Raw genomic sequence first — 23,876 nt, 5'->3', positions numbered from 1 at the left:
ACTTTTGATTCTTCGACATGTCGGTTTCCTCACGATGTTTTCCTACACCGTTCGAGCAGTGGTGATGTTACAACATGCGCAGATAAACTAAAAAATCAATTTATTTCCTGCGCGCTCGCCCGGTCTCGAACCCCGGACTTATGGATTCGAAGTCCGAGGTCTCACCACTGAGCCACCTCTTAGCTCAGCTCTTAGCACACGTTTATATAATTACAATACATTGAATGTAAAATTATGTATATGCCAACTCCACGTGGTCATCGTTAGAGCCACAATGCAAAATTCTTGTTACAGCCAGAATGGAAATGCTTACGACATGATGTGATAGTCATTAATCATAAAAATAATCTTCTCTTATATATATATAGAAATGAATCGCAAAATGTGTTGGTAAGCGCATAACTCGAGAACGGCTGAACCGATTTCGATAATTCTTTTTTTATTATATTCCTTGAAGTACGAGGGTGGTTTTTATGTAGAGAAAACGTAAATATGTACCACGGGCGAAGCCGGGGCGGACCGCTAGTCTATAATATAAAAATGAATCGCAAAATGTGTTGGTAAGCGCATAACTCGAGAACGGCTGAACCGATTTCGATAATTCTTTTTTTATTATATTCCTTGAAGTACGGATGGTTCTTATGTAGAGAAAACGTAAACATGTACCACGGGCGAAGCCGGGGCGGACCGCTAGTACATAATGAAATTCGTATCATGGCCAACATGCTTATCGACTGCAACGCGTTGTGGCTATAAATAATAATAGATTGTAATAATTTTTTTTTTGTTGGATTGAATAATTATAAACAAAAAAGTCGTCAGGGCGGGAAGCATGGCAATTTATTAATTGTATAAAACTCTTTTTGACGTGACAAAGTCTTATAATTCGATAGAGCCGGCTGCACGCACGAAAAAACATGACTCATGCGGCGTTACCTCGCTCTGATAGTCCAAGATCCCAGAGCGATACGACATAACTTATTCTCATGTACATGTACATTATATGTCTCATGTACTTTGTATACCTGCGTGTTTGTGAAGTTTGCCCAGTGACACCTGGGCAGGTACCAGGTGAGAAAGGTGACTAAAAATAAGAGTTACTTTACTTAAATTTAGATGGCTGATTTTTAGATATATTTTATAGAATATCATTCTCAAATGGTATCGCAAGTATCAGACACTTTTCATGGACCAAAACTTTTGTCAGACGCTTTAAAGCTCCACCAAAAATAAAAATAAACTTTACTTATTTTTTAATGTCTGATTTTTTAATCTCTTCAGTCAATCAGTCTTATCGCTCTGGGATCTTAGAGCGTATACGCACTATGCGGGTAGCCGTCCGGCTGACCGCAAGCACAATTATGTACGTAATATTCATTTCTATGCGCACTGTGCGGTCTGCGCTAGCCGCATCGCAGTGCGCATAGAAATGAATATTACGTACATAATTGTGCTTGCGGTCAGCCGGACGGCTACCCGCAATGCGGCTACCCGCATAGTGCGTATACGCTCTTACTCTTTGAGGCGTTCCATGTAAGGCTTGAAGTGCAAGCGAGAGCGCGGAACGAGCGACAAAGAAGCAGAATCGGACGTTGTCACGTTCAACTATCGTCAGTAAACTTTGCAGACAACCAATTTTTTTTTATAATGTAATATTACGTCCATATGAGGTTGAACTTTATTTTTATTTATGAAAAAGCGGGAAATGAGCTAGCGCGTCATTGTACTGATGCAATGATGGGCGCTGCCCATAATCATCCATTGTACGGTTGCAGGTGTGTTACCTGCCCTTTAGGGAAGAGTATGCTCTCTTATTGAAATATCCCAAGTTGTATCTGTTGAACTTATAGATTTTAGCCTATATGCATCAAACAGATCTTTATTGCAATAAAGTAAATGCAAATTGTTTTAATAGCGTGGAGCAGCAGTATGGTTGTCCTCTTCTTCAAAAAGGGAGACAAAACCCTGTTGAAGAACTACAGGCCAATATCACTGCTGAGCCATGTTTATAAGCTGTTCTCGAGAGTCATCACGAATCGTCTCGAACGCAGGCTTGATGACTTCCAGCCTCCCGAACAAGCCGGTTTCCGAAGAGGCTTTAGCACCATGGACCACATTCATACGCTGCGGCAGATTATACAGAAGACGGAGGAGTATAATCTGCCATTATGCTTGGCGTTTGTGGACTATGAAAAAGCCTTTGATTCGATCGAGACTTGGGCCGTATTGAGGTCTCTTCAGCGTTGCCGCATTGACTATCGGTATATCGAAGTGTTGAGAAGCTTGTACGAAAACGCCACTATGTCAATCCGGGTTCAGGAGCATTGCACAAAGGCAATTCCTCTGCAGCGCGGGGTCAGACAAGGAGATGTAATTTCTCCGAAACTGTTTACCGCTGCTTTGGAAGACGTCTTCAAGCTCCTGGATTGGCAAGGATTTGGCATCAATGTTAATGGCGAGTACATCACTCACCTTCGATTCGCGGACGATATCGTAGTCATGGCAGAATCCCTGGAAGACCTCAATACAATGCTCGGTGACCTCTACAGAGTTTCACAACAAGTGGGCCTTAGCATGAACATGGACAAGACGAAAATCATGTCAAATGTCCATGTTGTGCCCACTCCGGTATCAGTTGGAAACTCTATTCTCGAAATTGTTGACGAATACGTTTACCTGGGACAAACCGTCCAATTAGGTAAGTCCAATTTCGGGAAAGAGGTCAATCGTCGAATCCGACTCGGCTGGGCAGCGTTCGGGAAACTACGCAACATCTTTTCGTCCAAAATCCCTCAGTGCCTGAAGACGAAAGTCTTCGAGCAGTGTGTGTTACCAGTGTTGACATACGGATCCGAGACGTGGTCCCTAACCGCGGGTATTGTGCACAAGCTCCGCGTCGCTCAACGAGCTATGGAAAGGGCTATGCTCGGGGTTTCTTTGCGTGATCGAATCAGAAATGAGGAGATCCGCAAAAGAACTAAAGTCACCGACATAGCCCACCGTATTAGTACGTTGAAGTGGCGTTGGGCCGGGCATATAGCCCGCAGAACCGATGGCCGTTGGGGCAAAAAGGTTCTCGAATGGCGACCACGTACAGGACGTCGCAGTGTGGGACGGCCTTCAACGAGGTGGACAGACGACCTGATCAAAGTGGCGGGGAGCCGCTGGAGTCAGGCCGCTGGTGATCGGTCGTTATGGAAATCTTTGGGGGAGGCCTATGTCCTGCAGTGGACGTCTTAAAAGGCTGGAACGGAACGGAAATTGTTTTAATAATAGAAGCAGGTAATGCTACAGGTTTATAAAGAAGTATTATGCTACACTGTTTTTGCTTAAACAATCGAAATATGAGACGATTTTATCACGCTCGTGAGCACATCTCCACGCTTCACTGAATTTGCAATAATATATCATCCACTGTATCATCTTTCGATAATATTTACAACTATACTTTTAATATAAATATCTTACCAATTCAACACAACGCAAAGAAGGATCTTCCAATCTCCGTATCTGCCTCTTGACTAGCAATTCGAATGACACTTCAGGCACAAACAGCGCCGGTCGAGGGCCGGTCGCGTTTCGTATCGCAGTTAGAATATCCATACGTGATAAACCTTAAAAACAAAACATATATTGAGCCTCTTTCGATATAGTTTTATTTAACTCAAGATGAAACTATCTATAGAATACTAATATTTTCAATGCTTGGATAAAACTTATCCGTCTAATAAAGTATTACACGATAATATTAAAATGTCACGTAAACTGTCAAATACGGGCAATTCGAATACATTTTTAAAATGGTAGTTTTATACATTATTCGACAAATAAGTTTTAACCAAGCATTGAAAAATCAGCCCTAATTGACATAAAGGTTTTATAAGTTATATAAATTTGCTTAATTAATCACGGCAAAAGTTAATCATTCTTTATATTAATATGTAATCCTTACCAACTAAGGGATGAATGGAATCCAAAGTGCGTCCAAAGGTTTCGTGGAAAATATAGCATATTCTAGCGCCACCACACAGTTCAGTTGTTTCAATGTTTCTTGCAGTTCCCTCGATAGTGGAGCAATATGCACTCGCAAACTTGGTGATAATTTGTAGCAGAGTCTGGGACTTGTCTGATACATCCTCTCCATATGAGTTTAGGAGAGATTGGAATTGAGATATCATCACATTTACTCTAACCTAGGATATATAATTATATTAATTAAAATTAAATACAGCTCTTTAATGTAATAATTAATAACTCAGGCCCCGGAATCACAGACACAATAGAAAATCTATTGTGTCGTAAACCGATCGGGCCGTTCGGGGCTCAATGGGTTAAGGTAACAGAATGGTTTTTAACTATAATGACAAAAACATCTTTAGTAGTAAAAAACTTAAGATTAATATTCATTATACTATGACTTTGCTACTTATTTAGTTTTGTACAGTTTGAACTCAATAATTAGTGAACCATTACTATTAAAAGTAAACCTGAATGTTACTAGTTTACATTACTTGAATATAAATCAATATATCAAGGTCACTGTGTTTAACTGTATTTGTCTGACTATTACTATGTGTAATATATACAGTAACATATGGATTGTATTAATAACTATCTATGCTGCACGGTTTTACCCGGTTTTACTCCTGTTGGTATTAGCAAGATGATATATAGCCGATCCTTCCTTGATAAATGGGCTATCTATTACTGAAAGAATTTTTCAACTCGGACCAGTAGTTCTCGAGATTAGCGCATTCAAACAAACAAACTCTTCAGCTTTATAATATGTATTAGTATAGATTACCTTCAGTTCCGGTAAACAGTCCCGTATATGGTGCATTAAGAGCCTATTTAAGGTCTTCGCCAAATAAGGTGTGCCATTCCGAGTGGCAATAGTAGGATACTTTCTTTGGAGGTAGGTTGCTTCGTCTTTCAACGAATCCTATCAAATAAATAATAGTTAAGAAAATACTTATAATGATAAAACACTAATTTCAGTCAACATTGTTTTAATTTTGTATTGGTATAAGATTTTTTTCCGGCATTTTTTGGTATCTGAAAATTTACTTTCACTCAAACTTTTACTTGCAAAATAATGCTAGAAATTGCAATTATTGAGTATTTTTAGACATAGCTTAATAAAGATAAATGGAATTTAGATAAACTCTCAAATTGTTCTAAAAGATAAGCCACAATTTGGTAAAGATAGAAGCAAATATAATACCGTAATAGTTTTCTTATCAATGATATCTTGCTGTGATCTATTGACAACACCAATAATTCCCAGTTTCACTGGTATCACACGCCCACACAGAATGTCTATAGCATCAGTTCCTGAAATAAAGTCATTGTTGTGTTTGGCGATTGATATAAATTAAAATATTGAGAAATAAACAAAAATTGTAAAATTATACCTGCTTATAAAAAAAAGTAATGTAGGTAAGTAGTACAAACTCAAAATGAAAAAATGTTTAGAATTATGTTCTTTAATCAAATAAAATGGCTTAATTGGCCATTTATATGATCCCTATTACCTGATTCATGTGTATTTAATATTTATATACCATATTCATTTAAGATGTTGTTGTAGCCTGGAGGATGTAGTGGCCTAGCCATTTTTGAAAGTATTTCTAAAATATTTCTTCTTTATCATTGAGTATAGCCTCAAGATTTGAAGGCATTTCTGTTTATATTTTATGTTAAGAAACACATTTTGTTTGCAAAATATAACTTTCCACACAAACATCAAAGAATCAACCAAAGATCCCGTATAAACTCCTACTAATGGGCTTAACATAATTATGTAAAAAAATTATAATATTATAAGCCTATATAAATAGTGTAATAGAATTTAGAAGGTAATATAATTATGAAAACAGGTTATAATTACACTCATTTGACTGGATAACATTTTCTATAATAAAACTTTCATATTTTAAATTCAATGTGGTGCAGCTTGATAAATGATAGTAACATTTTTTTAAAGGCATAGGTCGCAACTCGCAACTCTTCTTTATAAATGGAGTTAGAAAATATCATACCTGCGTCCATCAAGTCTAACTTAGTAACCACAGCCAAAGTTCTTCTGCCATCTGGATCAACTTCTTTAGCCATTTTTATGGCTTCACTTGTAGCCATATCAGTATTAGCGGCTGTTACAGCAAGTATTATTGAATTTGGATTAGCTATGTGTTTTATTATAAGATTTCTGATTTGATTCTCAATATCCTCTGGTTGATCACCTATTGGTACCTACAATAAATTCCAATAATAATTAAAGGGTATAAATAATAAAGCTTTAGTTCCATTTATGGCTTTTATATTTAGATAAGACTTCTTTTTACCTGTATATGGGAACAGTTGTAAACAAAAAAAAAACTATTAGATACCTTTGTGATGCCAGGCAAATCTACAAGTGTAAGATTCACAACTTTGGTTGAATATATCTTTAAATTGATCGGTTCTGGACAAATTCCTTTGTTGCTTCCAGCCATGCGGTCCGTCTCTCTTTCTATTTCTTGTCTTATTTGATCGAAATCTGTGTAAATTTTCTCCTTGGTATGCAGAAATTTGCCCCATTCTTCCAAATTGATTGTACCTTAAACAATATTTTAATCTAAGCAAATAATTAAATAATACTAGTTATAATGCTCTTTATTAACAGGACAAGGACACATTGAGAAAACACAAAATTAATTAACTACACAAATACAGCGTTAACAGGAAAATCTGACAGGATACTTGTCTACACTAACCTGACGAAAAAACTGATTTAGATAGTTGGGTAATTGGGTTCCACGATTCTGTCCCAGACTCCTGGCTTCTAATTACTGAAGTTATTATAAATAACAATATTTTTTAAATATATTAAATTCTACTATGGAATAGTCATGGAATGCACGGTACAAACATGAAAATAAATTGCAGAAGATAATGCAGTAGTACAAATAAAAAGTTTACTTATTAATCATAAAGATAAAATATTTGCAATAATAGCATAAATGTATTCTAAAATTAGCTATTCTATTTGATTATCTATGATATTTTAACATGACAATGAACTATCAACTATATTACACTAACTGTATAGCAATTTAAATTAAGTTTTTTAGCATGACAATATACATAATGTGAAGATTGCATTAAATGAGGATGTACTTATTGATCTAGTTAATACAAGTGTGGGATCAAGTTGCAATAATCATTGTGTGAATGACATTGAGTTTGCTAACAATACATAATAAGACACAACAAAGCCTTGGTTTTCTTTGTTAAAAAATGTAAACAAGTGTCTGATTCATTGACCTAATGTTTTCTTTTAATCTTTTGTTTTTTTTACCCAATTCCATAAGAATAATAAAATTAACTAAGGGCTGATTTTTCAATCCTTGGTTAAAACTTATTCATCAAATTAAATGTATAAAACTACCATTTTAAAAACATATTCTAATTGTCCATATTTGACAGTTTACAGGACATTTTAATATCATAGTGTAATAGTTTATTGGACGGATAAGTTTTAACCAAGCATTGAAAAATCGACCCTAAAAGTTAAAATATGTTTTGAACTTTGGAATTTTTTAAAGATAAATATTTTGTTGAAATGTTTCATACTATGATATTCAAATTTTAAGTCCAGAGTTTGATACATGAAAAAACCGAATAGAATTAATAATACCTTCTTCAGCTGACCGATGTTCCTTGCTTTCTTTGGGGCTGTATACTAATTGAAGAATAAGAGGACGGCGTGTTACAATTCCAGGTCCCCGAGGCAAGAAAGATTTTCCAACAAGACTTTCTATAACGGAACTCTTACCAGAACTCTAAACAAAGGAATTTTTTTAAAGCGAATAGGTATATAGCCAGAATATGAATATTAACTTAAAAGGCAATTAAAAATATTTTCCTACAATTAGTTATTGACAGAAGATGATTGATTTATTGAGGACAAAGAATGGGATTGACATATTTACATAACCACTATATTATATATTTTTCCTTTTTGCTTTCTTCAAATTCGAAATTAAATATTATCTTTTTTTATATAGTGAATATCTATGTCTTAAAAAATTACCTGGGTTCCCAACACGACAATTTGAGGTAATTGAATGGCATCAGCTCCAACAGTATTGAAAACGTCTTGTAATTTGTTAATAACTGGTATAAGTGCTTCCATAATTATTGATTAAATCAAAATATGCTAAATTTTATTATTTATGAACGAATGACTATGCTCCTTTTTATCTTTTCATGCAATTTAATAATTACTATCAAAACACAAAAACTGACCGGTAAAAATCGGCCATATTGATTTCGACTCGTTTATGCGTAGGGTTACCATAATCCAAAATATATTTTTTTCAATTTTCTTGTGTTTTCTACCTTCTACGCTTCTACGGTAGATAAGGGTAGATACCATTCTCAAAAGGGGCCGTTCATAAAATACGTTCGCATACGGTTTTCGAAGGTTTTCGAATATAATTTGGAGTACCTGTGACACACACCAACAAAGACAATTATGTATATTTGCTATGGAATATGGATATGTGGTATTGCATCAAATCACAGCATTTCTATATTATATGTATAAACATCTAGAATTTTTTTACATTGTAATTGTAAGGCGGCCTGTCCATCTGCAAGAAAACTTCCGCGAGAAATGTCTGGCAGTCTGTCTGGCAGTAGCTTGCAAACTGTCTAATTCCGCGTTTCCACCTGCAAGTAGACTTACAAGTTGCTGTCAGACAGACTGTCGGACATTTCTCGCGAAAGTTTTCTTGCAGATGGAAACACGGCCTAAGAATATATGTAGCTAATTTTATTTTTAAAAAACATTTTGTTTTTCTTTTCATTAAAAATGTAAATCACCAAAGTGGAAACTTGGATGGCCTTTTAACATTATTTCTTCTTCTCCTTCTGTTTGTTAAATATTAATGACCCCACCCAAAATAGGCACTTCAGTAAGACTTCAGTGAAATTTTCATTTAGCTTAAAAGTTTCGTAGCCAGGCCATTAAATCTAAAAAAAAAGCAATTTTTCATTTTTTATCTGTAGACTGTCATTGTCATTTGTCAAACAAAAATCATAATTATTATTGTCACATCATTATTTATAATTATTCTTCTGTTGTGTGATTGTATTTTTTTGGTAATAATAGTTCTGAGACTAAATTTTATGGTCATACGGGAAGTATTTTTTTAATATTCCGATATGGATTCATACGTCCCGAATTTATTCACTGCTGAGGTAACTTTAATGGTTGCTTGTCAACAAATTTAAACATAGAAGTTATGCATAACGTACAGTTTTTACTTATTAATTTCAGGAAAGCCGGGTAGACTCAGGACGATACACTACCAACTCGAAATCAATAGATTTTGGTCCATGGCATATTTCTTTCGACATTAGTTGCATTTTACCCAGTGTATGCTCCACGAAAATTGTTTGTGAACGAGATGATGATCAGTTTTGTCAGTTTTGTATGTAAGTATTTACTCCCGAGTTAACTTATGATGAAAAGTTACAAGTGTTTTGTTATAATTTAAGATCTGTAACGTAAAGTAGTATACATTACAACAATCTGATAAAAAGCAGAAAACTAGGGTTTATCATCTGTTTATAAAATTACTTAATTTGTTGATATGTACACAATACATATTTTCATCTTGCCATGAGTGTAATCATAACTAGCTATATTTTTCTATAAACAGATACTGCAGAGAATTGAATATTCCACATTTTCCTGATATGGTATTTCCCAAAAATATTCTGATACTGGAACATAGATCAGGTGCTACAATAGAATTTAACCCTCTTGATGCCTTGAAGAGAGTATCTTCAAGGGTGGAAGCCATTGAAGTGGCTTGTGCTGAAGCTTGGCAAGAATCACGGTAAGAAATCTAGCATCTTATATTAAGAATTAAGTCATATTATCAGTCATATTTAATTGTACACCTTTTATCCGTAAAAAACTAAAACTAATTCATCCAATGTTTCTGGCTTATATGAATATGTACAGATTAAACAGATATCATGATAATGATGCCAAAGTGGTTGTGGTTCTTAAGCAGCAAATAGCTATTTCTATCAAAATTGATGTCTAATATTTTATTTTTATATCTTTCAGTCCAGAAGCAGAAAAACAGAAGAAGTCATTTGACTGGACTTTTTCAACAGATTACAAAGGAACTTTATCTGGAAATGTCACTGTTCAGGACACAGATGAAACTATAAACTTTGACCTATTAAAGCGGAAAGAGCAAATCTTATTTTACCATGATCTAACTTTGTTTGAAGATGAGCTACATGATCATGGAATATCAAAATTATCTGTTAAAATAGTAAGCATTATTTTCCATTTATTTTATTATTCACTATAAAACTTTAAAAAGTCCCATGTCCCCTAGTGGGGTAAGGGGCAGATGTATTATTTATACATCTGTTTCACTGATCGATTTTCTATTTGGGACAAGTAGGTAATCAGCCTTCTGTGTCCTGCCAGACCGAGACTTTTTTGATTCCACATAATTTCGAATGTGTAGTAGTGTAATGCATAATTTAGAATGTATATTTTAATTCAATATTGTTTAAGTAAACACACAACATGTGTACAAGATACAAACAACTCAAAGGAAAACAAGAAAACCTTATTCATATTACTATTTAATTACACTTTTTTGCAGAGGGTTATGCCGTCATATTGGTATGTGCTCTTACGATATTTTCTTAGAGTAGATGACGTGCTTGTGAGGTCTCATGAAACCAGAATGTTCCACCTGTTAAATACAGACTATGTATTGAGGGAGTTTACTGCCAAAGAAGCAAGAGCACAAGATTTAAATGTGAGTATTAAGTAGAATTTTAATGGTTATATTGAGAACAGTTTATACATAGATTTCCCAAGACCAATAAATATTTAATTTCAGCTAATCGTTTTTATATTACATGTAATTCTTTTGCAACTTACTGACGAGCTTAACTTTATTGGTTTATTTTTGAATTGAAAACTTCTTTAGCGGCGTTGGGTTTAAAATCTTAAACTCGCGTCAGGACACGTGGCCTGATCGAAATAGCGTAAGACGGATGTTTTTTCTTTGTTTTTTTTAAAGCCCTTATATTCCATGCATAAGACGGATACCATTCCAAAATATCAAACATGCTGAACGTTGATAATCAAGTTGTCACTTCTGCCGGCACTCCCGGAGTGCAACCCGTCTTTTTTTCAGGGTTCTGTACCTCAAAAGGAAAAAACGGAACCCTTATAGGATCACTTTGTTGTCCGTCTGTCCGTCCGTCCGTCCGTCCGTCCGTCCGTCCGTCCGTCCGTCCGTCTGTCAAGACCCTTTTTCTCGGGAACGCGTGGAGGTATGAAGCTGAAATTTATATCAATTACTCAGGTCTACTGCCCCTTGAAGCTGTGAAAAAATCAAACTTCTAAGCCAACGCAATCAAAAGATACAGCCGTTTATGCCGCAAATTTTCGACACTTGCAAGGGAATCAAAACCTACAGGGTGCTTCCCGTGAACTCAGAATTTTGAAATTTTACCGCGAAGCGGTATTCGAAGGCACATTTTTTCCGTGGCATGCCACCGTTAACGCAGATGAAAATAACGCCTTAATCTATACTAATATTATAAAGCTAAAGAGTTTGTTTGTTTGTTTGAACGCGTTAATCTCGGGAACTACTGGTCCGATTTGGAAAATTCTTTCAGTGTTAGATAGCCATAACCATTCATCGAGGAAGACCAACAGGAGCGGAGCACAGTAAGTATTGAATATATTTCTTTTTACATTAATCAATTTAAAAATATAAACTAAAAAAATTTGGAAAATCCAAAAGTGCACGCCTCATAATTTTTTTTGATAAATATTTATTAATTATTATTTTTGGTTATTTAATAACAATTAAACCACATCGAATCAGACCCTGAAAAATGAAAGGGTTCTATTCCTGAGCATACTCAAGCGTAAGAGAAAAAAAAAGACTCGATTAGTAAAGTATTTCGGTCGCTATCGTGTTAACAAGAAAAAGGATCCGCACATACAGACACACGGACGTCCAAGACAGAACTTTTTTAAACTGTTTTTTAACTAGTTTAAATAACAAAAATGACATCAAAAATATCATGAACGTTAAAAATAGTGTTTTTTCTTAATATGTGTGTGTATGTATTATCTTACAAGTGCAATGTATGATACATAAAGACATTTTAAGTTTGAAAAATCAGATGTTTTGCGCGAAGTGACAGTAGTACCCACCTCAACGCTTCGCTTATGAGGCGTGCAATAAAAGTATAAAATTATGTTTAGTATAATCAATTTCACTTTGGTTATTTAGATAGATATATGTAGTACATTGAATTCTACAAAGAAAAAAAAACCGGCCAAGTGCGAGTCGGACTCGCGCACCGAGGGTTCCGTACAAACCTACAAGGCTTACAAAGTTGATTTTGTTACAGCTTAAAGGTATTATAGACCTGAGTATTTGGTATGAATTTCAATTTAATACCTCTACGCGTTTATGAGGAAATGGGTAGTAAGTTTAAAATTATTAAAAAAAAAAAAATATTATGTGATGTAACTAAAAATTTATGGTTTTCGTAATTTTTCCTTTATCTATGCTATAAGACGTTGCTTCGTACCAAATTTCAAAATTCTGAGTTCACGGGAAGCACCCTGTAGGTTTTGATTCCCTTGCAAGTGTCGAAAATTTGCGGCATAAACGGCTGTATCTTTTGATTGCGTTGGCTTAGAAGTTTGATTTTTTCACAGCTTCAAGGGACAGTAGACCTGAGTAATTGATATAAATTTCAGCTTCATACCTCCACGCGTTCCCGAGAAAAAGGGTCTTGACAGACGGACGGACGGACGGACGGACGGACGGACAGACGGACAAGAAAGTGATCCTATAAGGGTTCCGTTTTTTCCTTTTGATCGTGTATTTTCTATTCTTTATAAAAATTTATGATGCGCAATATAATCGTTTTTTTTTAATTCTTTAACAATTTTTCTAATATACTTTATCATCACTTAATTTCAGATTCCAACAGTTTGCATGAAAGAAGCAGATGATGTTATACCCCACTTGCCTGTGAAACAAAAAGTAACAGATAAACTGGTTGTGAATATAAATAGCAATAAATAAGTTTTGATCTCAATTAAATTTAAGTAATGTGTTGTAAATGTATATCAATAAATTTTCTATATAAAAATTTATTAGAACATTTTGGTGTTTGTTTTACAATCCTCTATTTATAATTATTGGAAACCCAGTCTTATATTATACTTGCAATTCTTTAAATGTTTTATGCTTGTTCAAATTGCCATAAAATGATCTTATTACATTATTTAATTGTTTAAAAAGAGTACTTCAAAAATGATGGCTGTCTTAGCCTTAGCCTAGACATAGTGGTTATCATTCAAATAAAGTATACTAATCCTATCAATTATGTAATGGAGATTATGATTATAATAGTGAAATGTATGAATATATTATGTATCTAGATTGCCTGATAATTTGATATGACCATTACAATTAATTATAAGAACAGCATACCCTGGCTTTATCAAATTTAGTGATATCATATTCACCAGTGAGAAATTACCATGTTTTGGATAAAACTTATTGTTTTGACAGGTAAGTTTTATCGTAGTTAACATAGTGGTTGGATTTAACATATTTTCGAAGCCTTACAAAAGGTACCTAAATTTTATAATTGTGTGGATGTAGTGTTATAATTTAATCGAAAATAATAAATTGTGCAGTGTAGTGAAGTGGAATGATAAATAATATGCAGATGTCTTATTCTGTCATCTTAATATTTTTTTTTTCTAACAGGGTTGCTTCATGTGAGTTTTGCTGTAGATAGTTTCAGTCTAAAGTTTGACGATGCGTTATTAGCGCAACGTGGTTTAGGATGGCCCCATAATCTGCAAGTAACGAAGGGTCATGAGGCTCTTATGAAATTATCAAAAACATTGAACAATGAACAGTCTTGCCATGTTACTACCCCCACTGGTGATTATTTCGATATATCCTCACCAAAAAATAGCAGGTAGACGATCATTTTTATTATTGATGTCTATTTATATTAAATAAAAATATTCACATGAAATTTCACCATGAGAATTGAGATCATAATATTACTTCCCGCTGCAGGGACACTAACTTACAATGAGGGTTTAGACCACAAACCAACACATGTGTGCGATGGCACCTTTTACATTTTCTCATTTCATAAGATAAAAAAACATATATGTACATACAAACCTAGTCTAATCAGTATTTTGCAAACAAAATAAGCATACATTTTCAAAATGGCATGTACTGCACTTTAGTGTGTTTCAATTACGGGCTCTATCACAGTCAGTGCTATTAGATTTTTAGAAATTTGCAATTTTGTATCACTGGATTACACATGTAGACCGCGACTACTGTAGGGTTAAAAATGTGCGAGTTATTATATTATTATGTTACGACTTACAAACTTTGATAGATTTTACGCAAAAATTTCCTAAGTTTCCATTATTATCGAGAAGGATATTATAATAATTATATTATGTCATAACTTATAACTTATAAGGTATAATATTTGCTTAAAACTTGAAACGGAAATTTAGCATGATAGGATCTTTTAATTTTAAATCTTAACTGATCCTATACTATGATTTGTTTCCAATTGAGAAAATGAAAGAAACACAATTAAACATCTTGAAATCATGTACTTGACATTGATTGTACAAGGTCACTCGTGTAATGAGCAAATATCTTTGTTTATTGATAATCAATTACATAAGATCCATTATCTTATGACTGTGATTGTTAAACGCGATAGACGAAGAAATAAATTATCGAGTATTTATAAAAAAATATCTTTAAATATGTTCAAATATCCACCATCTTTGTGTGTATTTGTCACTAAACTCCTGGACTGGTCACTGGACCGATTTTGAAATTTTTGGATTGGTGGATTCAAAAATGGTATGGATGATGGATCACCGATCAAGTACACACTAGAGTGTCCCCTTTCGAATGATAAGGGCAATTTAGTAATCGCGTGATTTTTTTTAACGTTAATTCTTTAAAATATTCTAACGCTGTCTTTGCAAAACAAATATAACTTTCCCGTAATCAATTTGTTTCCTCGTGATAGATACTACTACCACTGAAATACCTTACTTTATATGTACTTTAAGTTTATTAATATTTAAGGTTTGAACGTTGGAGTGATGAATGTAGTGTCCGAGTAAAAAATGTAGTGCCAAGCGATGAAGGAAGATGGCGCCTTGTCGCTTCAGGCGGCAACGGTAGCCTAGTGGGATGGATTGAACTTCTTGTTACAGGTAAATATTATATAGTGATGTTGTTATTCTCGGACTTTTAGCCATTTTTTTTATAATTGCGCTATTATCAAACCACCTGTAACGCTACCAGTTGCAGTGTTACAAGTGTTTATTCTGTAACAATACGGGAATTTTTCTTTTTTACGCGAAGAAAACAACGAATTTTGGTGATACTTGGCAGTTATGTAATGTAGCTAACGTAGTTGAATAAGACATAAGTTGTAGAAACAGTTAATTACATTTTCCTGCGGATACGTCCGCGAATGAAACTGCTCAGCACAACTACTTACTAATATCATAGTGCTATGGGGTATCTTTTTAACCTGGTTCATAGAACCTAACTAGATAAACATAAATTGCTACATAAAGATAAATAATCCATATTATATTTTAGAGGAAACGCCGTCATACATTGCACCTCCAATTGAACTGTACGATGGAGCCAGTGACGTGAAAGTAGACCTTTCCAGTTTAGATAATTCTTACTGTTTGGTTGCAAAGCCTTTTTCGGAAAGTTCTTTAGTACCGGGACACTGTAGTGTGACCCTTGATAGAACAACTAGAGCTGTTCAAGGCAATTGGGAAGTACTTTTGGGCATACCAGGAATGGTTTCGGAACTCTCCATGAAGAGGCATGTTATTGTTGAAGGTATGGATAATTGATTTGTATTGATTAATTATTTAAATCCAATGTCAAAAGTATTAAGATTATAAAGATCCTCAGTTTGGTGTTCATTCTATTTTTTCGTTTCTTTCCATTCTAATACGAAGAAAATTAATTAGTTACGCTACTGTACCAATTACTGTTTTTATTATTATTAAACTATAATACGGAGGATGAATTATTACCTACTGACAGTAAAGTGAAGTTAGGTCAATTGACTCTTATCATACAAGTCATCAATCTGTGTAATAGTATTTTTTATAAGCAGAATACAGCAATTAATCCTACCTACATCAATGAAGGTATTCTTATAAAAACTTATTTTTATTTGATGATCACTTTTATACATTTAATGATTCCATAGAAATGTTCTCCAATTTTAGCGGAGCATTTGGACGTCGGATACGTACATGACAGTAGTACTAATAAATTACACCTATACTGTAATATTCTGCATACGATGAAGAATATAACATTTTGTCGCTTTCAAAGGACTTCGCAGTCGTATGGTTATAATGTAATTGATGGATTGAGCGATGGAAGTCATAGGTATGTTTAATTTTTTTAATTTAAGATTCAAATATGTAATTGCGTTAACTTCTAATTCCTATACACAATCCCTTGACTTGCTACTTGCTAGCATATATTATTGACATTAATAGAAAATGGAGCATTGTAGAAAAGTTTTAACAGGTACCAATAACTATCGTAGAGACCCCTGGCAACTGTAAATCTATACAGGGTGCTAATGAGTTAAATGACAGTAATAACATTTAAAAAATAAAACGGGAAATACATTTAATATCTCATATATTTTGTATTCAAAGCAAATGTTCGGAGTGACATCCTCGTTTTGGAATACCATTGTATTCCACATCGAGCTCTATTTACAGTTTCTAAATGAATTTTCATAAAAATTTACGAAGTTATTTAAGCACAAAACCAAAAAATAACCAAAACCTTTCATATTACATGTTGGGGATAGTCATATATCTCTTAATAAATGTATGAGGTATGAGTATCGTGTTTGATATAAAATTTTTGGATATTTCACGTTTTATTAAAAAAAAAGTTATTATTGTCATTTTACTCATTAGTCATTAGGTAAAGGGCTTTCGATATTAGTTTAAAGTTTTTTGATATCTGCAATACCTAGTTACGGAATAGTTAATCGCCTGTGCACACTTAACGATTACACCCTGTATATTTCCTGGCAGGTAAACTACTCCTGCAAACATATAGGTAGGTACCTATTTAATTAAAAAAAAAATGCACTTTTCTAGAAAATTATGGAAGGTATAGGGAAAAATATTGTGTTTTTTATACTTTTTCCTATCAAACTTGTTCTGTTTGGTTTCGAGAAGTTTTACTCAGTTTATTTATTTTTTTCTTACCTAACTATTAATTTTAATAACCTAAATGGAAGTCGTTACAGGCAATTCATTATTAAGATAGAAGTGAACACAAAGCCCGTAAATGATAAAAAAATAATTCTATACATACCTAATAAATTTTATTATAAATTATAATATGAATTATTTTTAGCTACTACGGAAAGGGCTTCGCATGGAAAGATTGTGGGATAACAGTTGAGAAACCAACACAAAGTGACTATGGGACATGGAGGTGTACTCTTGGAGTCCAGATGTGGGTCGGCAACCGTATAGAACAACAGCCACCTATACAGGCCTTGATTAGTGTTGCTCCTAAAGGTTAGTTAAATTATAGTATGTAGTATATATATTAATAAATGTATGTAATGTAAAACAAACTAGTGTAATAATATGGTGTGTCAAACAGTTGAACTGAATAGTTCAAATCTGAACCTTTATATGGCAGCGCACTGCGCAGTGCGCAGTAACGAGAAAACAAAAGAAAACGAGACAACAGTGTAGATGAAAATTAAAAACAAGCTTTAACACATCGGTTTCAATGTATGTTAGAATTATTAAAATTTAAGACGCGCTAGTTAATACAACACACCATCCTTTAGTTGCACTTTTTGTTTATATTTTAATCTGCTTTTATTATTGATAACCTTATATCATTAAAATCTGGAAAAAAGTAAATACTTAATGCATTAAAATATCACCTAGTTACTGCAAGACCGAATTTGTAGTTTAAAAAAAAAATTAAATATTTAATTTTGAACGACATATCAATACATAATATAATAATAAAATATAAGTCACTATAGCCGCTTGTCTAAGCTTCGCCCGGGTTGACCCGAAAAAAAAAAGAACTTGTAACTCTTGTAAGCTACATTTTTCTATATTTTTAGCTGCATCACGTCGTAAGCGAGACACCGAACAGGGCGAAAGCAAAGCAGTATTTGTTCAAGAAGATGGGTCTCTTAAGATAATGTGCCACGCCGACGTATCTTTAGTCTATTGTTGGTTCCAACATCCGAATGGATCCCAATTCACACCTCTGCCCCTTACTAGCGAAAATCAAACGTTTTGGTAGGTATAACAAAATTGTCTTATTAGTACCTATTCCAATCTTTGACACTCAAGGTGGACTCAAAATTAGGATATCAACATGCTTTTCCTGTTCTTCTATAAAAAAATACAAGGTCAATGTCAGTTATCTTATATCAATTTGAAAACAAATAAATTCTAATAATACCTCAAATTTAAAGTTATTAGTTTTTATTGGATTTGTATTTTATCATTTAGATTACACTGTACAGAAATAGATTGCATGTATTCTTTGGTAAAAATCGTTAGTATTTTATAAAATGTTTATGTCAATTGCCCTTTTTTGTCCTACAGGTATACAGGAGAAGGTATGTCAGCCGGCCAATGTGGTATAACCTTCAACCACGTCAGGAAAGAAGATTCTGGAACATGGAGATGCCATATGGGCCCTAGAGGACATTTGGGTGTCGAAATGACTGATGACGTAGAAGTTAGAGTCACAGGGCCACTAGCTGCAAATCGAAAGGAAATAAAAGTGTCGGATGGTGAAACAGCGACTTTATACTGTCACACGTCTAATGGAAACAGACCTTTAGCGTATTGCCGGTTCTTGTCACCGACGTTTATGGGAATGAATATCGACTCATCTGTTACAGAGCAAAAGTAAGTTGATTTATTTATTTCTTTTTGCTATTACGATGATTTATTTGGGCAACATTATTGCTAAGAAATTAACATATAAGTAGGCAATAAAACAATTCTTATAACTAACTAAATTTTATCCAATTAAATTATAAATGCTTCACCATTTTTAATGTTAACATTGAGATTATTTAAATGTCATGATTTACTCATTTATCACGCATATATTAAATATACTTATACGTTTTTCAACACGTTTTATATAATTACTAGCAAAAACTTTATTTATACCTACGGTATTTTTAAGTTATTATATTATGTGTTTAAGTCTTACTCGGCTAATGTAGGTAAAAAATAAATATAGTAAACTATAGGTAAAGTAGGTATTATTTTTTATATTAAACTTTATTAAGTGGAATAATAACAAAAGTTTGAAATTGCCATGCTAATGGAATGGAAAATTATTTTCTAAAGAATACGATATACGTCAGAACTCGTGAAACAATGATGGTTTTGCGGGTTTTCTTGCATGCATAAAATATCATAGAATGACAATCGCATGTTCAATAAGGCAAGTATAGTTTGATTCCAAAACTGATAAACTTCGTTTGCGCACAATGTCGCGGATGTGTGTACGTGTTAATTAGTAAGCGAAACGGCAACACTAACCATGTAACTTTCCATAGAGCGTGTTCGGTACGAAAGCTTTAATAAGATTTACATTTTACGCATACTATTTTCCATAGGTAGGTAGTAGGTACTAGCAACTATCACGTTTCATGTTCGAAAGAATATAAATTACTAGGTTTCCGCCAGCGGCTTCGCCCGCGCAGTCAAAGAAAAACCCGCGTAGTTCCCGTTCCCGTAGGATTTCCGGGATTGTATCATTTTCCCGGGATAAAAAGTAGCCTATGTCCTTTCTCGGGTATCAAAATATCTCCATACCAAATTTCATGAAAATTGGTTCAGTAGATTGATTGAGAGGGCGTGAGAAGGCGTGATTGAGTAACAGACAGACTGACAGAGTTACTTTCGCATTTATAATATTAAGTATGGATATTCGTCGTTGGTGTAGCACCAAGTAGGTTCTAATGCTGTAAAAATGTTTACTCAAACATTATGCTATCTTTTACCTGTATACTTACTTTATGATAATTAAGACTGACATTTGACCCAAGTGAAAAAATAAAGTATAGGACCGTTAATTACAAATATCAGAGGTTATGTGGATGGAGTTTTCCAAGAATTGCAAGTATTCTTTTTTTCGTATAATTGAGTCGTAATTCTCTGCAGCTTAATAAATCAAAGTAACGCAATGGTTATTATATTATCAAGATATCTTCGATATTCCATCCAATCATATAAAAACAACGATAACGAGTATATAGATATATACTATTGAGTATACTATATATCTATAGAGTATAATCCTGCCAATTAACTCGTCTTGACTGGCTTTTTAGTTTTGAGTTATGATAATATATCTTCTTTTAAAATACAAAGGCAATTTGGCATTGGCAAAATATCAAAGACGGTGTATTATATTTAATACCTCATTATTAGACGATTCTGGAACTTTTAAATAAATAGATGATTATGGAAAATTTATAGGAAATATACCGTTCTAAATAATCATAGCCATATCAAGTAAAATATATTAATACTAATTTCACGACAACTAACCAATGCATTACCTATTTGAATAAAATTTATAAGAAGTGTTCATAATATTTTGAAAGCACAAATACTATTTAGGAATTCAGAACCCAAACATACTGACGTAAAGTTGTCGGAAACAGTAAGTATACAATTAGACCGGGAGATACTGACACAAAATTTCGAGTCATTTGTAACAGGATGGCGGTTCTACAGGGGTCTTAGTACGCAATGACAAAAAGAAAAACGATGCTGTGAACACTGGTACCGGCGGCTTAGTCGCGTGGGCGTTAGTCGAACTCGTCGTAAAAATAGCGAAAGTCAAACGATTTGTAACACAAAAATTTTAGAATTTACCGATAGCCCATAAAAAAGAAGTAGGCGGTAGTGTCATGCCATACTTTTCCGGTGTGACTTACAGCCCGCCATACCGACGCAAATGTGTTGATTTAAAAAAAAACAATTCAACCATTTGTACCAGGCTAACTTTTGCACAGGTAACCATCGTCGTGTAGCCATTTACGAAAATCACCATACCATACTTTTCGGACGATTCCAAATGGTCGCCATACCGTCGAAAATCTGCAAAAATTTTTTTTTTCGCCAAACTTTTTGTACCAGTATTGCATTTGGATTTTTGGAGAGTATTTGATAAAATGTGACCATTATTATATTTGCCATACTTCTAGTAGGGGGAAAAAGTGCTGCCATACTTCATTAATAAATTTATTATTAATTTATAGAAGTGAAGATTTCTACCACCTAGATCTTTGAAATTTTGTATTTATATTTGTTGAACCTCAAACTTATAGGAAAGATTAATGCCATACTGTTACAAATCGTTCAAAATACGAATAAAATCATACAATAAAAAAAATCTTATACAAATTTGCCACCTCCCACAGGTATGGCATTATCACACTTCTATTTATAATCATTCAGGAGTTGTTGAAAAAAAAAATTAGGGTGTTACAAATGGTTCGGCGAAAAAAAAATTTGCAGATTTTCGGCGGTATGGCGACCATTTGGAATCGTCCGAAAAGTATGGCATGGCGATTTTCGTAAATGGCTGCACGACGATGGTTACCTGTGCAAAAGTTAGCCTGGTACAAATAGTTGAATTGTTTTTTTTAAATCAACCCATTCGCGTCGGTATGGCGGGCTGTAAGTCACACCGGAAAAGTATGGCATGACACTACCGCCTACTTCTTTTTTATGGGCTATCGGTAAATTCTAAAATTTTTGTGTTACAAATCGTTTGACTTCGCTATTTTTCCGACGAGTTCGACTAACGCCCACGCGACTAAGCCGCCGGTACCAGTGTTCACAGCATCGTTTTTCTTTTTGTCATTGCGTACTAAGACCCCTGTAGAACCGCCATCCTGTTACAAATGACTCGAAATTTTGTGTCAGTATCTCCCGGTCTAAATGTGATATGAATATTATTAATTTCACGTTTGTTTTAGTGCCATTTTGGGCCGTTACTATTTCACACCGGGCCGTAAACTTGACATTGGTGACTGCTCGTTGACGATAAGTTCTATTGAGGAGCAGGATATAGGAGAATGGACCTGTGCTGCCGTTGTTGATGACGAAATTGTGGAGTCTCGGGATGAAATACGACTTTTTGTTGCTGAGAGTAAGTGTTTATAACAATCATTCTTTGTAATTTTCTTTCTGAGAATTACACATGTACATTATTTATTGAGAATTTACTTAAAGACTTTTTAACATTCTCTCTAAGTCTGCCCGTGCGAGTTCATGGTAAAGTTACTGACCACACACGGGCAGGATGACTTGATTGAAATGCCGAGATAAATGATAGAAGTAATAAATCGCGTTTACAGTACTTTAATACATAGTTAGGTCTTTCTATATAAAAAAAAATTTAATTCAGATATTGGAGCCTATTTTATTTATCACAAAGATAAATAGGATAGATTTCCATATTATCTTCCTGTCGATCAGTGAGTGATCTACAATAACAAAAACTAGGTAATTATTTAGATTGATGGAACCTGAAATAAGAATCTAAGGCCGTCCCGATGTCGACAGGCCACGCACTTGATTAATTGGGAACTAGTTTTTGTTAACTTGTAGGTACTAAATGATATATTATGACGATACAGTATAATAGAGTGGTGAACTGGTTTCATATTGAATAGCTATGTTACATTTGGTTAGCGTTTTTAATTAACTAACATTGTAATTTTCAAACGTCAACTGTTTCTATTAGCAAAACAAATATACAAACATGAACACATAGCACTTAGCAGCAACGCTCGTTGCATGTTAATTTAAATAACGTCCTTTCCTGTGGTCGCTGCCAGCAACAGTTCAACTAAGTGTTGAACTCTTTATTCTTACGTATTACGTTATTCGTATTACTCGACTTACAGAGGAAAATAATATTTTTCTTTCAGCATTCATTCCTCGACGCCGAGCTGGAGTTATAGGATTCAGCGTTGGATTAGGGGTCCTTGCTGTTATATTTATAGGTTATGTGGTGTATAAACGTGGCCCTTCCTTGCCATTATTGAGGCGGCAAACAAACCCACCAGCTTCAGATGGATTTTCTTTACGTGACGCACTTGGTAATGATTCGAGTATAAATGGAAGTAGGTCCAGTCAAAGCAGTACGGAATCTGTATCCGTCGCACAATCAGCTCATTCGCCGAGAACGTAGAGTTATTTGATCAAAATTATAACTTAACTATTTCTTTATTGTTTCTCTCTTCAATATACCCTATTTGTTTGCAATAATGTATAAGAATTGAAGAATGGTTTAATGTTCGTGGATTAATTATATATTATTCGTGTCATCGCTATAGTTAACCTTGTGTTAAATAAACTTGTTTAATTATGAGGAAATAATATTTAAGAAGACTTCCTAGGGTCAGCTATATTGTTTTTCTTAAGTTAAAATCTTTACATTAAATTAATAAACTTTTGGATGTTATTGCTTGACCTTCAAAAGATACACAGGAAATTTAATTAAGTGCTGCTCCTACAGGACATGAGTAAATCGATATAGGTAATAATCATGTAATAATCAGTTTCGATTGAATCCGTGTTGATAAGGTAATGAGCATAAAGTTTTAATTACCACTGTTTCATAAATTTTGTGTCATCTGAGTTTTGTAGAAAAATG

The 23,876-nt window shown here is 34.0% G+C and overlaps 3 protein-coding genes across 3 annotated transcripts in view; 2 read left to right on the top strand and 1 right to left on the bottom strand.

Annotated features, from left to right (window-relative positions):
- Window positions 1-8,312, bottom strand: part of Drp1 (dynamin related protein 1) — a 28,165-nt gene extending 19,853 nt beyond the window's left edge. Inside the window, exons 1-9 of the mRNA XM_090109771.1 lie at window positions 8,075-8,312; window positions 7,679-7,823; window positions 6,756-6,830; window positions 6,390-6,598; window positions 6,042-6,252; window positions 5,225-5,334; window positions 4,805-4,942; window positions 3,953-4,193; window positions 3,469-3,614 (exon numbers count right to left, since the gene is read on the bottom strand). Coding sequence (XP_089965897.1) covers window positions 3,469-3,614; window positions 3,953-4,193; window positions 4,805-4,942; window positions 5,225-5,334; window positions 6,042-6,252; window positions 6,390-6,598; window positions 6,756-6,830; window positions 7,679-7,823; window positions 8,075-8,176 — 1,377 coding nt within the window. The 5' untranslated portion in view covers window positions 8,177-8,312. The remainder of the gene's footprint in view (window positions 1-3,468; window positions 3,615-3,952; window positions 4,194-4,804; window positions 4,943-5,224; window positions 5,335-6,041; window positions 6,253-6,389; window positions 6,599-6,755; window positions 6,831-7,678; window positions 7,824-8,074) is intronic.
- A 783-nt stretch (window positions 8,313-9,095) lies between these two features.
- LOC149902279 (TIP41-like protein) lies at window positions 9,096-13,222 on the top strand. The gene is made up of 6 exons (XM_090110170.1): window positions 9,096-9,246; window positions 9,326-9,483; window positions 9,711-9,890; window positions 10,127-10,340; window positions 10,683-10,841; window positions 13,041-13,222. Exons 1-6 carry the CDS (start codon window positions 9,211-9,213, stop codon window positions 13,143-13,145), a joined length of 852 nt encoding a protein of 283 aa, XP_089966296.1. The 5' UTR covers window positions 9,096-9,210; the 3' UTR covers window positions 13,146-13,222.
- A 338-nt stretch (window positions 13,223-13,560) lies between these two features.
- Window positions 13,561-23,855, top strand: LOC149902278 (uncharacterized). Its single transcript, XM_090110159.1, has 10 exons — window positions 13,561-13,637; window positions 13,839-14,055; window positions 15,213-15,343; window positions 15,738-15,992; window positions 16,391-16,556; window positions 17,553-17,719; window positions 18,289-18,469; window positions 18,782-19,090; window positions 22,192-22,364; window positions 23,149-23,855. The coding sequence occupies exons 1-10, from the start codon at window positions 13,607-13,609 to the stop codon at window positions 23,409-23,411; spliced, it is 1,893 nt and encodes a 630-aa protein (XP_089966285.1). The 5' UTR covers window positions 13,561-13,606; the 3' UTR covers window positions 23,412-23,855.
- The last annotated feature ends 21 nt before the right edge of the window (window positions 23,856-23,876 follow it).

The sequence above is a fragment of the Colias eurytheme genome, chromosome 15 (assembly GCF_061535395.1).
Source record: "Colias eurytheme isolate Ceu_HAF_F1 chromosome 15, ilColEury1 Martin Lab GWU primary, whole genome shotgun sequence".
NCBI classification, from domain to species: Eukaryota; Metazoa; Arthropoda; class Insecta; order Lepidoptera; family Pieridae; genus Colias; species Colias eurytheme.
Note: the sequence above shows the minus strand (reverse complement) of the source record. Positions and strands in the feature narration are given on the sequence as shown.

Excerpts from the sequence above, each read along its gene's own strand:
- LOC149902279 (XM_090110170.1), top strand. The coding sequence starts at position 9,211 with ATGGATTCATACGTCCCGAATTTATTCACTGCTGAG. Across the intron at positions 9,891-10,126 it reads GAAGCTTGGCAAGAATCACG|TCCAGAAGCAGAAAAACAGA; the intron begins GTAAGAAATCTA and ends TATATCTTTCAG. Across the intron at positions 10,341-10,682 it reads CAAAATTATCTGTTAAAATA|AGGGTTATGCCGTCATATTG; the intron begins GTAAGCATTATT and ends ACTTTTTTGCAG.
- LOC149902278 (XM_090110159.1), top strand. The coding sequence starts at position 13,607 with ATGTTTTGGATAAAACTTATTGTTTTGACAG. Across the intron at positions 18,470-18,781 it reads AGCGAAAATCAAACGTTTTG|GTATACAGGAGAAGGTATGT; the intron begins GTAGGTATAACA and ends TTTGTCCTACAG. Across the intron at positions 22,365-23,148 it reads ACGACTTTTTGTTGCTGAGA|CATTCATTCCTCGACGCCGA; the intron begins GTAAGTGTTTAT and ends TTTTTCTTTCAG.